The sequence below is a fragment of the Nothobranchius furzeri genome, chromosome 13 (assembly GCF_043380555.1).
Source record: "Nothobranchius furzeri strain GRZ-AD chromosome 13, NfurGRZ-RIMD1, whole genome shotgun sequence".
NCBI lineage: Eukaryota > Metazoa > Chordata > Actinopteri > Cyprinodontiformes > Nothobranchiidae > Nothobranchius > Nothobranchius furzeri.
Window position 1 is genome coordinate 4,378,075 of NC_091753.1, and position 15,483 is coordinate 4,393,557.

The 15,483-nt window shown below is 43.3% G+C and overlaps 1 protein-coding gene and 1 long non-coding RNA gene across 3 annotated transcripts; one reads left to right on the forward strand and one right to left on the reverse strand.

Annotated features, from left to right (window-relative positions):
• The first annotated feature begins 1,651 nt into the window (after nucleotides 1–1,651).
• On the forward strand, nucleotides 1,652–4,541 carry LOC139062448 (spectrin alpha chain, non-erythrocytic 1-like). Of its 2 annotated transcripts, none has more exons than XM_070543312.1 (7): nucleotides 1,652–1,798; nucleotides 3,002–3,124; nucleotides 3,195–3,412; nucleotides 3,497–3,601; nucleotides 3,686–3,790; nucleotides 3,866–3,898; nucleotides 3,971–4,541. In XM_070543312.1, the coding sequence occupies exons 5-7, from the start codon at nucleotides 3,758–3,760 to the stop codon at nucleotides 4,310–4,312; spliced, it is 408 nt and encodes a 135-aa protein (XP_070399413.1). In that variant the 5' UTR covers nucleotides 1,652–1,798; nucleotides 3,002–3,124; nucleotides 3,195–3,412; nucleotides 3,497–3,601; nucleotides 3,686–3,757; the 3' UTR covers nucleotides 4,313–4,541. The 2 variants fall into 2 exon arrangements, with proteins under 2 accessions (XP_070399413.1, XP_070399414.1); XM_070543313.1 differs by having other exon boundaries at nucleotides 3,971–4,203.
• Nucleotides 4,542–6,455: 1,914 nt separating this feature from the next.
• On the reverse strand, nucleotides 6,456–7,785 carry LOC129156199 (uncharacterized). The gene is made up of 3 exons (XR_008560326.2): nucleotides 7,700–7,785; nucleotides 6,729–6,789; nucleotides 6,456–6,641 (listed from the first exon to the last, which is right to left on the reverse strand). It is a non-coding gene; the product is annotated as an uncharacterized lncRNA (long non-coding RNA).
• Between the last annotated feature and the right edge of the window lie 7,698 nt (nucleotides 7,786–15,483).

The window sequence follows — 15,483 nt, forward strand, 5'->3', positions numbered from 1 at the left end:
TCCCAAAGGTCACCGGGCCTGGTGTCACTTTAAAGAAGTAGTCCAGTTACACATTTGTGGGCTTATAACTTGGCTTCTGAATATCCTAGAGAGGTCAGGTTTGTTTTAGAGTACTCCAGTTAACAGCCCCCATTACCCCAAAGAGGAATGGAGTCATTAGCACTTATGGTTTTTAAATGGCACCCAGAATTATGTTGCACGAAGCACACTTTCACATCATTCTGGGTTCATTTGTGTGAAAACAAGGTCCAATAAGGCTGAAACGTTACAGGAAGTTAGAATCTATTGAGTTGTAAGTGATTTGAACGTTTCATGATGATAGCACTTTCCTAAGGGGGTCAAACCATGTCCCAAAGGTCACCGGATCTGGTGTCAATTTAAAGAAGTAGTCCAGTTACACATTTGTGGGCTTATAACGTGGCTTCTGAATGTCCTAGAGAGATCAGGTTTGTTTTAGTATACTCCAATTAACAGCCCCTACAACCACAAAAAGGAATGGAGTCATTAGCACTTATGGTTTTTAAATGGCACCCAGAATTATGTTGCACGAAGCACAATTTCACATGATTCTGGGTCCATTTGTGTGAAAACAAGGTCCAATCAGGCTGAAACGTTACAGGAAGTTAGAATCTATTGAGTTGTAAGTGATCTGAACGTTTCATGATGATAGCACTTTCCTAAGGGGATCAAACCATGTCCCAAAGGTCACCGGATCTGGTGTCAATTTAAAGTAGTCCAGTTACACATTTGTGGGCTTATAACTTGGCTTCTGAATGTCCTAGAGAGATCAGGTTTGTTTTAGTGTACTCCAATCAACAGCCCCTACAACCACAAAAAGGAATGGAGTCATTAGCACTTATGGTTTGTAAATGGCACCCAGAATTATGTTGCACGAAGCACAATTTCACTTCATTCTGGGTCCATTTGTGTGAAAACAAGGTCCAATCAGGCTGAAACGCTATAAGAAGGTAGAATCTATTGAGTTGTAAGTAATTTGAACGTTTCAAGATGATCGCACATTCCTATAGGGGGTAAAACCATGTCCCAAAGGTCACCGGGCCTGGTGTCACTTTAAAGAAGTAGTCCAGTTACATCTTTGTGGGCTTATAACTTGGCTTCTGAATGTCCTAGAGAGGTTAGGTTTGTTTTAGTGTACTCCAATCAACAGCCCCTACAACCACAAAAAGGAATGGAGTCATTAGCACTTATGGTTTGTAAATGGCACCCAGAATTATGTTGCACGAAGCACAATTTCACATCATTCTGGGTTAATTTCAAGCCCCCACAATGCCGCTCAGAAAATGGTCCCAACCCGGAAGTAAGAAAAATTGCAGTTCCACCCTCATCCGCTGGGGGCTGGTACCAGAAGCGAGCAAATCCTCATTGACTCCCATGTTAAAAATGCCATTTTCACAGCAGAAATAAACATGTTTACAGCCTGGTTCAAAAAATGGTTTTTCGTCTAAATTATCTAGTTTATACTCATGACAACTCTGAGGGGGGTGAATTTTTTTCTCACTCTTCTGTTTAAGTGTATTGAAAGCCTAAAATTCTGTATAATTAATGAGCATCCGACACACGTGACCGCCGCCTCAGACCCACGTGACCACAGAGCTAGCTCCGTGGAAAGGCCTCAGTACAGCCTCGGTCTCTCCTGGAAACTGTGTCGGGATTTTGAGTCTCTGTGCTTGTGAATTCTGTTTTGGATAATATTGGTGCAATTGTTGGACAAAATGACTTGCAGTGGTATTAATTGCACTAATAGAGCGTCCAAGGAGTCTCCACTTCATTTTTTTCGGTAAGTTAAAATCTATATTTGTATTTTATGTCACTGCTGCCTTTAAACTAGCTGAGTTTACCGAAGTAGCTAGCTAACTATCAGTTTAACATGTAGCATGTACTGTTTAACCATGAAATTTAAATGTAAAATACGGTAAAATAATTAATAGGGCATATTTAAATTGGTAATAGGGTAAAACCCAGTGCATTTAAGATAAAAATGGGTTGAAATATGACGGGGCGCGCCGCTTGGGGGGACACTTCTGTGCTCTATTCTTTCATCCGGTAATCCCCAGCGGTCAGGCCGGGCAGGCTGATCGATGCGGCGCCTCGCTGCTGCGGGCTGACCGCTCGTGGAACTCGGAGACAGATCTGACCGGAGAAATACTGCAGCTCGTTGAGAAGTCTATAGGGCATACAGCGTTTCCCTTAAATCCCACTGCCACGCCGACAAGATCCCAAGTTTCTTTGTTTTTGTTGGCGCTGTTTACCGAAGAAGCAGCGGGAATACCAGCAACTTTCATCAGACTCGTAAAGTTAGTTTTTGCAGGGGACCCCCTGTATTTTACTGCTCCCTCCTGCAGTCTTCCCCTATTAAAATTTAAAATGTGTAACTTCATGTATTGGGATGAATGACTAATATTCATGTTAACTAAAACGTTAGGTATTTAGGGGGAAAAACAAAATAATAAACATTATACAGATGTCAAATAAATCAAACTGTAATTAAACTATATATTTTCAAAGTCTAGATTCTGGATAAAATCCAACAACATATGCTTTATAAATAAACACTACGCATGGCTTTTACACACACACACACACACACACACACGTTACATTGTGATTTCTTAGTAAATATTCTATTTGGCGAGAGATAAACTTTATTGTATTTATCCTAGTGAATCTATAATTAAACGGGTAAACTAGCAGTAGTACATCCAACATCAAAGAAAGTAAAATGTTATTATCAGGAGAGGGAGAATGATTAAGTGGTTAGCAGCAGTGTGCTAGACGATGGCCCCCTCCATGAGGCCACCACAGCTCAGCAAAGCATCATTGTTGCTTCTTCTGGGGAGAAAAACACTTACAGAAAAAATAAAGTTAACAGCTGAAATAGCAGGAAATAATACAGTTAAAGAGCAGATAGTAGAAGAAAGAAACCCCTAGGTTAAACTGGTCTGTCTACTGCATAATGCTGAACTCTAACATGTGTCCTCAGGGAAGGACCTGATTGGTGTCCAGAACCTGCTGAAGAAGCACGAGGCTCTGCAGGCTGAGATCACAGGTCATGAACCTCGCATCAAGGCTGTCACCCAGAAAGGAGAGACCATAATGGAGGAAGGTAGAGCAGGTCTGGTCCTGACATGTTTCTGAGGTGTCTGCAGGTTCTGGCTCACTTTGTTTGGGTCCAGGTCACTTCGCTGGTTCAGAACCCTCGGCCCGTCAGAACATTCTTATCCACCACGTTCTAACACCAGACCTGTTAACCCGACAGCAACAAGTGGCTCCAACTGACGATGAGACCGGGAAGGAGCTGGTTCTGGCTCTGTACGACTACCAGGAGAAGAGTCCTGGAGAGGTCACCATGAAGAAGGGCGACATCCTCACGCTGCTCAACAGCACCAACAAGGTCCGTGTGCCCTTCACAGCCGAGGAACGACCTCCAGCTCAGAGCGAACATCTCCACACCTGCTTTGTGTTTGTGTGACTTTAGGTTGTTTTACTTGAACTCGCGTCTTTAGCTGAATGAGGATGGAGAGACGGGTCGGACCTGGAGCAGGTCGAGGTCTTGCAGAAGAAGTTTGACGACTTCCAGAAGGTCGGACTTTTCCTCCTCTCTGTCTTCCAGCAGCAGCTGTCAGATCAGCTCAGGTGATAATCAGCAGGTGCTTTTGTCCTGCAGGACCTGAAGGCCAACGAGTCCCGCCTGAGGGACATCAACAAGGTGGCATCTGAACTGGAGTCAGAAGGTCTGATGGCTGAGGAGGCTCCTATGGTTCAGGCTCAGGTGAGCGTCACCTGTCTGCAGCAGCTGGTCCCTCTCACTTCCTGGTTTGTTAACTCTGCTCGTCTCTGTTTGTAGCAACAAGAACATCTGGGTTCTGCTCCTGGAAAGGTGCGTGTTGTCCTCCGCCTCCACCAGAACCAGACGTGGTGTTTTTGTTACCACTCATTTGTTTGTTTACAGGATGAAGCCGACTCTAACCCCGGCTTTCCACAGGAGTCGTCAGCAGCACGTTTACTGCAGCAGCACGTCATAGCTGCTGATAGGAACCGCTGTGGTCAACAGAACCTTTTCCACCGGAGCCGTCAGCAGCGCGAGTCGGCCACGTCTCAGGAGCAGCATGTCGCGGCCTTTACGCGCCGGTTCTATTTTCTACGCGCGACGCCTCTGAAACGGGTCAAGTTCGACATTTTTGGGGAAGGAAAGACAGGAAATCGGACGCGGAAATTGAGAGAAGCTACCGAGATTTTCAGAATAAAGAACGTACTGCCTTCCGGTTGCTTTACTTTTAAAAAAGGTTACTAACTGAGCGGCCCCGTGAGAAGTTATCACCTAGCTAGCGGTCTCCTTTGTTTTTCAGGTCCGTATTGGCGATTATAAAACGGACAGAACATAAAACACAAACCATGTTGTAGTTTTCTCCTGCTTGTTGTTGTGTTTACTGACGAAGTCACTCGAGTGACTTCGTGCTCGGTCGGTGACAGCTGCTCCCCTGCTGCTTCGCGTCTCGTGGGAAGGGCCAAGCAGCAGCTTACGCGAGCAAGACGTGCTGCTGCAGTAACGTGCTGCTGACGGCTCCCGTGGAAACCCGGGGTAACACGGCGTCACCCTAGAAGGTGAGTTCATTCAGCTGATCAGAGGTCACCTCTGATGACCGCAGTCACGGCCGACCGTGCTGACATCACACAGGAATTCAGGTGACCCGGCAGGCACCAGGTGCTGGTGAAAGTGGGGACATGTCAGCTGGTTGCCATGGCTACAGTTATCTTTATGCATCTGTATGACTGCTGACTGGTGTGTGTTTCCTGTGACCTTTGACCTCAGACCGTACGGTTGGGCGTTCAGACGACGGCTAACTTTAATTCCATCAAGGTAAGAGGAAGCTCTTCCCTTCCTGTCTGAGCGATCCGTCTCCAGGTTTCCTCGTCCGGCGTCCAGCCCGCTGGCGTCCACCTTCATCTCACTGGGTTTGGTTTCTCTCCAGGAGCTGAACAACCGCTGGCGCTCGCTGCAACATGCTGGGCAGCGCCCATGAGGTGTAGCGCTTCCACAGGTACCCCGCACACTTATGCGCCGCTTACGGGTCAGTAGAGTTTGGACCCACACTCAGACGGAGTTCTGATGTCTTCTCAGAGACGCTGATGAGACCAAAGAGTGGATCGAGGAGAAGAACCAGGCCCTGAACACAGACAACTACGGCCACCACCTGGCCAGCGTTCAGGCTCTGCAGCGTGAACATGAAGGCTTTGAGCGTGACCTGGCAGCTCTGGGTGATAAGGTCCGCATTCCTGATCGGTACCAGGACCCGAGTTGTCTCTGGAGACACGTTCTTCATGGTTCTGGTGACTCCACCCCAGCCGTTCCTGATCAGCGATCAGCGGGGTGCTTTCCTATTTAAGGTGGATGGAGGACACAATTTGACGCCAGAAGATTGCCTCAGTTTTGGTAGTAACCAGCCACTCGTGTTACCTCTAGTGTTCCTAGGATTAATGTTATTTCGTAGTGTTTTTGCTCTTATATTGGATTTACCATTCTTCAGGATTCCTGTCGACCTCATTGGATACTGACCTCTACTCCAGGATTTGGATATTCAACACACGGACCTTATCACCACCCTCCATAACCCACCTCTCATCTCACCCAGTGCCCCATCCACCAGGACGCCCCGCTTCTCTCCACCTCTGCTCCCTCTCCTGCGCTTCCCCCGGCTCTCTACCTCTCCCTCCTCCAGCCAACACATACACCCACCACAGTAAGTCTGCTGAACACCTCTGCCTGCCTACAATGGATTTTGAAACCAGAACCTAAGCTCACCTGTGTTCTCCCTCCTCCAGATGCTGAGCTGTTGTTGCAGTTCCAACCACAGACTTATCTGTGCACCTTAAGTTCCTCCTTATAAATAAATCATTTTTTCCATCAGTTTTTGGTCAGTGTTGTATTCTGCATGTCTTGGGTTAAGTACCTTCCTCCAAACATGACACTCCTCCTCAAAGAGCAAATCTGTTCAGCACATTCTGACAGACAGACCACCATTCTTCTGTCATGATGCTGTACAGGACATTTTTAGAGTTTTTCTTTTTAAAGATAAATAGGATTACATTTAAATAGCAATACTTTCACATTATCATTTTCCCACACTTCTGTATAACTGTATTTTGTTGTTTTTCAATAAAGAATGACAAACTATTTAAGTTTGGTTTTTGTTGCACACAAATATATATCTGTAAAAAATATCTACAAAGCTAATGTTTACATAACAAGTATGATTGGGTTTTGCAATACGGCACTCAAGTTTATTTTAGTAAGATTTTTAAACCAAGTAAAGTTAGTTAAGAACACATTTCTATTGTCTGCTAAGAAACTGTTGGGATTTAAAATGGGCCTGTTGTACAAATAACTTGTAAATGATTATTCCTCACTTTTGTCTTAACCAAAGAAATTCCAGTAATTGAGCAAAAACATTTATTTTTAACACTACAGTTTATAAAACAGGGCGCAAAGTGTCGGCACATGTATGTATGTCGATGGTCCGCCCCAACCGAACCAGGAGACACAGACGTCAGGGAGGCCAAGGTTGTCTCTGCAGCTCTCTGGGCACCACGCCTCACTCAGCTGTCTCCAATGATCCAAATGGCTATGGAGAAAAAAATAACAGGTTTGTCATAATTGTTTAAAGTACAAAACCATACATGAAGTGGTGAGACAGGTATGTGGAACTTACACTTGCTTTGTGTAGCTGATGTTGGAGACACACAGGCTGCCATGGTGACATTTAAACAGATCTAACAAAAAAATAAAAATGAAAATTAAAAACTCCCAGACCTCATGTCATATTTACTAATCAGCTATGGCTGATTTATTGTTTGGATCACAGTGAGTTACACTAATTCTAATATGTTTTTATTTCTATTATACATACATACTTTTTAACTGTTATTTTCACGACTGTTATCAGGCTCTCTTGTTCTGGTTCTGATGATAATTCCGTGTCTTCCAGTAAGTTATCTTGTGCTTACTTCATCTGTAGAATGTCTCTTTACTTTTGGTAAATTGTACTGAGTCCAGAATAAAGACTAGTTGGCTGTACAAGATACAAACAAGTATCACATTTTGGAAATATATGAAATGTATTTACGCTGCTAATTTAGCTCGAATACGAATAACTGCAATATTTTCCGGACTATAACTCGCACTTTTTTTACATATTCTGGCTGGTCCTGCTACTTATACTCCGGAGCGACTTATATAACAAAATATGTAGGCTACACCGCGCTGCTGCGGGCCGACTCCGACCCACACAAGAATGAGTTCCCCTGTCCCGCTGGGAGGGTTTCAAACACCGCCAGCATCTGTTAGAGCCTGTGGCGGGGTGCTGAGGGCCGGCTCCAGCCCAGGAATGAGCTGTCCTCGCCGGCCGGGAGGGTTTGAAACACCGCCATCCTCTCCTCTGCTGGCTGTTGTTCATTCTGTTATGGTTACCGGTGCTTGTGTTGCTATGTGAAACGCTTGGTCTCAGATTTTGTAAGAAAGATAATAAAATGTCCCCCCAAAATACGACTTAAATATATTTTCTCTTATTCATGATACATTTAATGGCTGGTGCGACTCAGGAGTGATAGCGCCGAAAAAAACTGTACTGAAAACTTGCTCAAAGCAAAATGTTTTCATTAGGGAAATACATTATAAACTTACCGATTTAAAACTTTTTTAATACAGGTACTTCTCACGAACAGGCGCAGAAAACCTCCACCTAAACTCCGTGTAAGGTTCAGGTCGATGGGTGTTCCAGTTAGCTCCGGTTGGGTTGAAGCTAGGTGGCTACATCCGTTAGCTCGGCTCCCACCTCCGCTTTAGCTTTGGGTTAGCCAGGGTTAGCTTCAGGTTAGCTCGTAGCTAGTTCGCCTGGGTGTCGTCACTCGAGCCCAGCCTTACAGCCACACCCTCAGCGCCTCCTCTCTTACCTTTTATGGAATTGTCTGGGCTGGACGGAACCTGTGACACGGTCAAAATGGCGGTGGTGGCCACCTCCCATTATAGACAACAAACGTGTTATTGAAGCCAATGGAATCCGTTTGTCCAGTATATGTACAGTCTATGGTTAATTTGTGTGAAAACAAGGTCCAATCAGGCTGAAACGTTACAAGAAGGTAGAATCTATTGAGTTGTAAGTGATCTGAACGTTTCATGATGATCGCACATTCCTATAGGGGGTCAAACCATGTCCCAAAGGTCACCGGGCCTGGTGTCACTTTAAAGAAGTAGTCCAGTTACACATTTGTGGGCTTATAACTTGGCTTCTGAATGTCCTGGAGAGATCAGGTTTGTTTTAGTGTACTCCAATCAACAGCCCCTACAACCACAAAAAGGAATGGAGTCATTAGCACTTATGGTTTGTAAATGGCACCCAGAATTATGTTGCACGAAGCACAATTTCACATCATTCTGGGTCCATTTGTGTGAAAACAAGGTCCAATCAGGCTGAAACGTTACAAGAAGGTAGAATCTATTGAGTTGTAAGTGATCTGAACGTTTCATGATGATAGCACTTTCCTAAGGGGGTCAAACCATGTCCCAAAGGTCACCGGATCTGGTGTCAATTTAAAGAAGTAGTACAGTTACAAATTGGTGGGCTTATAACTTGGCTTCTGAATGTCCTAGAGAGATCAGGTTTGTTTTAGTGTACTCCAATCAACAGCCCATACAACCACAAAAAGGAATGGAGTCATTAGCACTTGTGGTTTGTAAATGGCACCCAGAATTATGTTGCACGAAGCACAATTTCACTTCATTCTGGGTTCATTTGTGTGAAAACAAGGTCCAATCAGGCTGAAACGTTACAAGAAGGTAGAATCTATTGAGTTGTAAGTGATCTGAACGTTTCATGATGATCGCACATTCCTATAGGGGGTCAAACCATGTCCCAAAGGTCACCGGGCCTGGTGTCACTTTAAAGAAGTAGTCCAGTTACACATTTGTGGGCTTATAACTTGGCTTCTGAATATCCTAGAGAGGTCAGGTTTGTTTTAGAGTACTCCAGTTAACAGCCCCCATTACCCCAAAGAGGAATGGAGTCATTAGCACTTATGGTTTTTAAATGGCACCCAGAATTATGTTGCACGAAGCACACTTTCACATCATTCTGGGTTCATTTGTGTGAAAACAAGGTCCAATCAGGCTGAAACGTTACAGGAAGTTAGAATCTATTGAGCTGTAAGTGATCTGAACGTTTCATGATGATAGCACTTTCCTAAGGGGGTCAAACCATGTCCCAAAGGTCACCGGATCTGGTGTCAATTTAAAGAAGTAGTCCAGTTACACATTTGTGGGCTTATAACGTGGCTTCTGAATGTCCTAGAGAGATCAGGTTTGTTTTAGTATACTCCAATTAACAGCCCCTACAACCACAAAAAGGAATGGAGTCATTAGCACTTATGGTTTTTAAATGGCACCCAGAATTATGTTGCACGAAGCACAATTTCACATGATTCTGGGTCCATTTGTGTGAAAACAAGGTCCAATCAGGCTGAAACGTTACAGGAAGTTAGAATCTATTGAGTTGTAAGTGATCTGAACGTTTCATGATGATAGCACTTTCCTAAGGGGATCAAACCATGTCCCAAAGGTCACCGGATCTGGTGTCAATTTAAAGAAGTAGTCCAGTTACACATTTGTGGGCTTATAACTTGGCTTCTGAATGTCCTAGAGAGATCAGGTTTGTTTTAATGTACTCCAATCAACAGCCCCTACAACCACAAAAAGGAATGGAGTCATTAGCATTTATGGTTTGTAAATGGCACCCAGAATTATGTTGCACAAAGCACAATTTCACATCATTCTGGGTTCATTTGTGTGAAAACAAGGTCCAATCAGGCTGAAACGTTACAGGAAGGTAGAATCTATTTAGTTGTAAGTGATCTGAACGTTTCATGATGATAGCGCTTTCCTAAGGGGATCAAACCATGTCCCAAAGGTCACCGGATCTGGTGTCAATTTAAAGAAGTAGTCCAGTTACACATTTGTGGGCTTATAACTTGGCTTCTGAATGTCCTAGAGAGATCAGGTTTGTTTTAGTGTACTCCAATCAACAGCCCCTACAACCACAAAAGGAATGGAGTCATTAGCCTTATGGTTTGTAAATGGCACCCAGAATTATGTTGCACGAAGCACAATTTCACATTATTCTGGGTCCATTTGTGTGAAAACAAGGTCCAATCAGGCTGAAACATTACAAGAAGGTAGAATCTATTGAGTTGTAAGTGATCTGAACGTTTCATGATGATCTCACATTCCCATAGGGGGTCAAACCATGTCCCAAAGGTCACCGGATCTGGTGTCAATTTAAAGAAGTAGTCCAGTTACACATGTGTGGGCTTAAAACTTGGCTTCTGAATGTCCTAGAGCGATCAGGTTTGCTTTAGTGTACTCCAATCAACAGCCCCTACAACCACAAAAAGGAATGGAGACATTAGCACTTATGGTTTTTTAAATGGCACCCAGAATTATGTTGCACGAAGCACAATTTCACATCATTCTGGGTTCATTTGTGTGAAAACAAGGTCCAATCAGGCTGAAACGTTACAGGAAGGTAGAATCTACTGAGTTGTAAGTGATCTGAACGTTTCATGATGATCGCACATTCCTATAGGGGGTCAAACCATGTCCCAAAGGTCACCGGGCCTGGTGTCACTTTAAAGAAGTAGTCCAGTTACACATTTGTGGGTTTATAACTTGGCTTCTGAATGTCCTGGAGAGATCAGGTTTGTTTTAGTGTACTCCAATCAACAGCCCCTACAACCACAAAAAGGAATGGAGTCATTAGCACTTATGGTTTGTAAATGGCACCCAGAATTATGTTGCACGAAGCACAATTTCACATCATTCTGTGTCCATTTGTGTGAAAACAAGGTCCAATCAGGCTGAAACGTTACAGGAAGGTAGAATCTATTTAGTTGTAAGTGATCTGAACGTTTCATGATGATAGCGCTTTCCTAAGGGGATCAAACCATGTCCCAAAGGTCACCGGATCTGGTGTCAATTTAAAGAAGTAGTCCAGTTACACATTTGTGGGCTTATAACTTGGCTTCTGAATGTCCTAGAGAGATCAGGTTTGTTTTAGTGTACTCCAATCAACAGCCCCTACAACCACAAAAGGAATGGAGTCATTAGCCTTATGGTTTGTAAATGGCACCCAGAATTATGTTGCACGAAGCACAATTTCACATTATTCTGGGTCCATTTGTGTGAAAACAAGGTCCAATCAGGCTGAAACATTACAAGAAGGTAGAATCTATTGAGTTGTAAGTGATCTGAACGTTTCATGATGATCTCACATTCCCATAGGGGGTCAAACCATGTCCCAAAGGTCACCGGATCTGGTGTCAATTTAAAGAAGTAGTCCAGTTACACATGTGTGGGCTTAAAACTTGGCTTCTGAATGTCCTAGAGCGATCAGGTTTGCTTTAGTGTACTCCAATCAACAGCCCCTACAACCACAAAAAGGAATGGAGACATTAGCACTTATGGTTTTTTAAATGGCACCCAGAATTATGTTGCACGAAGCACAATTTCACATCATTCTGGGTTCATTTGTGTGAAAACAAGGTCCAATCAGGCTGAAACGTTACAGGAAGGTAGAATCTACTGAGTTGTAAGTGATCTGAACGTTTCATGATGATCGCACATTCCTATAGGGGGTCAAACCATGTCCCAAAGGTCACCGGGCCTGGTGTCACTTTAAAGAAGTAGTCCAGTTACACATTTGTGGGTTTATAACTTGGCTTCTGAATGTCCTGGAGAGATCAGGTTTGTTTTAGTGTACTCCAATCAACAGCCCCTACAACCACAAAAAGGAATGGAGTCATTAGCACTTATGGTTTGTAAATGGCACCCAGAATTATGTTGCACGAAGCACAATTTCACATCATTCTGTGTCCATTTGTGTGAAAACAAGGTCCAATCAGGCTGAAACGTTACAAGAAGGTAGAATCTATTGAGTTGTAAGTGATCTGAACGTTTCATGATGATAGCACTTTCCTAAGGGGGTCAAACCATGTCCCAAATGTCACCGGATCTGGTGTCAATTTAAAGAAGTAGTACAGTTACAAATTGGTGGGCTTATAACTTGGCTTCTGAATGTCCTAGAGAGATCAGGTTTGTTTTAGTGTACTCCAATCAACAGCCCATACAACCACAAAAAGGAATGGAGTCATTAGAACTTGTGGTTTGTAAATGGCACCCAGAATTATGTTGCACGAAGCACAATTTCACTTCATTCTGGGTTCATTTGTGTGAAAACAAGGTCCAATCAGGCTGAAACGTTACAAGAAGGTAGAATCTATTTAGTTGTAAGTGATCTGAACGTTTCATGATGATAGCGCTTTCCTAAGGGGATCAAACCATGTCCCAAAGGTCACCGGATCTGGTGTCAATTTAAAGAAGTAGTCCAGTTACACATTTGTGGGCTTATAACTTGGCTTCTGAATGTCCTAGAGAGATCAGGTTTGTTTTAGTGTACTCCAATCAACAGCCCCTACAACCACAAAAGGAATGGAGTCATTAGCCTTATGGTTTGTAAATGGCACCCAGAATTATGTTGCACGAAGCACAATTTCACATTATTCTGGGTCCATTTGTGTGAAAACAAGGTCCAATCAGGCTGAAACATTACAAGAAGGTAGAATCTATTGAGTTGTAAGTGATCTGAACGTTTCATGATGATCTCACATTCCCATAGGGGGTCAAACCATGTCCCAAAGGTCACCGGATCTGGTGTCAATTTAAAGAAGTAGTCCAGTTACACATGTGTGGGCTTAAAACTTGGCTTCTGAATGTCCTAGAGCGATCAGGTTTGCTTTAGTGTACTCCAATCAACAGCCCCTACAACCACAAAAAGGAATGGAGACATTAGCACTTATGGTTTTTTAAATGGCACCCAGAATTATGTTGCACGAAGCACAATTTCACATCATTCTGGGTTCATTTGTGTGAAAACAAGGTCCAATCAGGCTGAAACGTTACAGGAAGGTAGAATCTACTGAGTTGTAAGTGATCTGAACGTTTCATGATGATCGCACATTCCTATAGGGGGTCAAACCATGTCCCAAAGGTCACCGGGCCTGGTGTCACTTTAAAGAAGTAGTCCAGTTACACATTTGTGGGTTTATAACTTGGCTTCTGAATGTCCTGGAGAGATCAGGTTTGTTTTAGTGTACTCCAATCAACAGCCCCTACAACCACAAAAAGGAATGGAGTCATTAGCACTTATGGTTTGTAAATGGCACCCAGAATTATGTTGCACGAAGCACAATTTCACATCATTCTGTGTCCATTTGTGTGAAAACAAGGTCCAATCAGGCTGAAACGTTACAAGAAGGTAGAATCTATTGAGTTGTAAGTGATCTGAACGTTTCATGATGATAGCACTTTCCTAAGGGGGTCAAACCATGTCCCAAATGTCACCGGATCTGGTGTCAATTTAAAGAAGTAGTACAGTTACAAATTGGTGGGCTTATAACTTGGCTTCTGAATGTCCTAGAGAGATCAGGTTTGTTTTAGTGTACTCCAATCAACAGCCCATACAACCACAAAAAGGAATGGAGTCATTAGCACTTGTGGTTTGTAAATGGCACCCAGAATTATGTTGCACGAAGCACAATTTCACTTCATTCTGGGTTCATTTGTGTGAAAACAAGGTCCAATCAGGCTGAAACGTTACAAGAAGGTAGAATCTATTGAGTTGTAAGTGATCTGAACGTTTCATGATGATCGCACATTCCTATAGGGGGTCAAACCATGTCCCAAAGGTCACCGGGCCTGGTGTCACTTTAAAGAAGTAGTCCAGTTACACATTTGTGGGCTTATAACTTGGCTTCTGAATATCCTAGAGAGGTCAGGTTTGTTTTAGAGTACTCCAGTTAACAGCCCCCATTACCCCAAAGAGGAATGGAGTCATTAGCACTTATGGTTTTTAAATGGCACCCAGAATTATGTTGCACGAAGCACACTTTCACATCATTCTGGGTTCATTTGTGTGAAAACAAGGTCCAATCAGGCTGAAACGTTACAGGAAGTTAGAATCTATTGAGTTGTAAGTGATCTGAACGTTTCATGATGATAGCACTTTCCTAAGGGGGTCAAACCATGTCCCAAAGGTCACCGGATCTGGTGTCAATTTAAAGAAGTAGTCCAGTTACACATTTGTGGGCTTATAACGTGGCTTCTGAATGTCCTAGAGAGATCAGGTTTTTTTTAGTATACTCCAATTAACAGCCCCTACAACCACAAAAAGGAATGGAGTCATTAGCACTTATGGTTTTTAAATGGCACCCAGAATTATGTTGCACGAAGCACAATTTCACATGATTCTGGGTCCATTTGTGTGAAAACAAGGTCCAATCAGGCTGAAACGTTACAGGAAGTTAGAATCTATTGAGTTGTAAGTGATCTGAACGTTTCATGATGATAGCACTTTCCTAAGGGGATCAAACCATGTCCCAAAGGTCACCGGATCTGGTGTCAATTTAAAGAAGTAGTCCAGTTACACATTTGTGGGCTTAAAACTTGGCTTCTGAATGTCCTAGAGCGATCAGGTTTGCTTTAGTGTACTCCAATCAACAGCCCCTACAACCACAAAAAGGAATGGAGACATTAGCACTTATGGTTTTTTAAATGGCACCCAGAATTATGTTGCACGAAGCACAATTTCACATCATTCTGGGTTCATTTGTGTGAAAACAAGGTCCAATCAGGCTGAAACGTTACAGGAAGGTAGAATCTACTGAGTTGTAAGTGATCTGAACGTTTCATGATGATAGCACTTTCCTAAGGTGGTCAAACCATGTCCCAAAGATCACCGGATCTGGTGTCAATTTAAAGAAGTAGTCCAGTTACACATTTGTGGGCTTATAACTTGGCTTCTAAATGTCCTAGAGAGATCAGGTTTGTTTTAGTGTACTCCAATCAACAGCCCTTACAACCACAAAAAGGAATGGAGTCATTAGCACTTATGGTTTGTAAATGGCACCCAGAATTATGTTGCACGAAGCACAATTTCACATCATTCTGGGTCCATTTGTGTGAAAACAAGGTCCCATCAGGCTGAAACGCTACAAGAAGGTAGAATCTATTGAGTTGTAAGTGATCTGAAATTTCAAGATGATCGCACATTCCTATAGGGGGTAAAACCATGTCCCAAAGGTCACCGGGCCTGGTGTCACTTTAAAGAAGTAGTCCAGTTACACCTTTGTGGGCTTATAACTTGGCTTCTGAATGTCCTAGAGAGGTTAGGTGTGTTTTAGTGTACTCCAATCAACAGCCCCTACAACCACAAAAAGGAATGGAGTCATTAGCACTTGTGGTTTGTAAATGGCACCCAGAATTATGTTGCACGAAGCACAATTTCACTTCATTCTGGGTTCATTTGTGTGAAAACAAGGTCCAATCAGGCTGAAACGTTACAAGAAGGTAGAATCTATTGA

Bases quoted from the DNA above. Each gene is read 5' to 3' on its own strand.
- LOC139062448 (XM_070543312.1), top strand. From the start codon at position 3,758: ATGGCTGAGGAGGCTCCTATGGTTCAGGCTCAG. The intron at 3,791-3,865 runs GTGAGCGTCACC...CTCTGTTTGTAG, and splicing joins CTCCTATGGTTCAGGCTCAG to CAACAAGAACATCTGGGTTC. The intron at 3,899-3,970 runs GTGCGTGTTGTC...GTTTGTTTACAG, and splicing joins TGGGTTCTGCTCCTGGAAAG to GATGAAGCCGACTCTAACCC.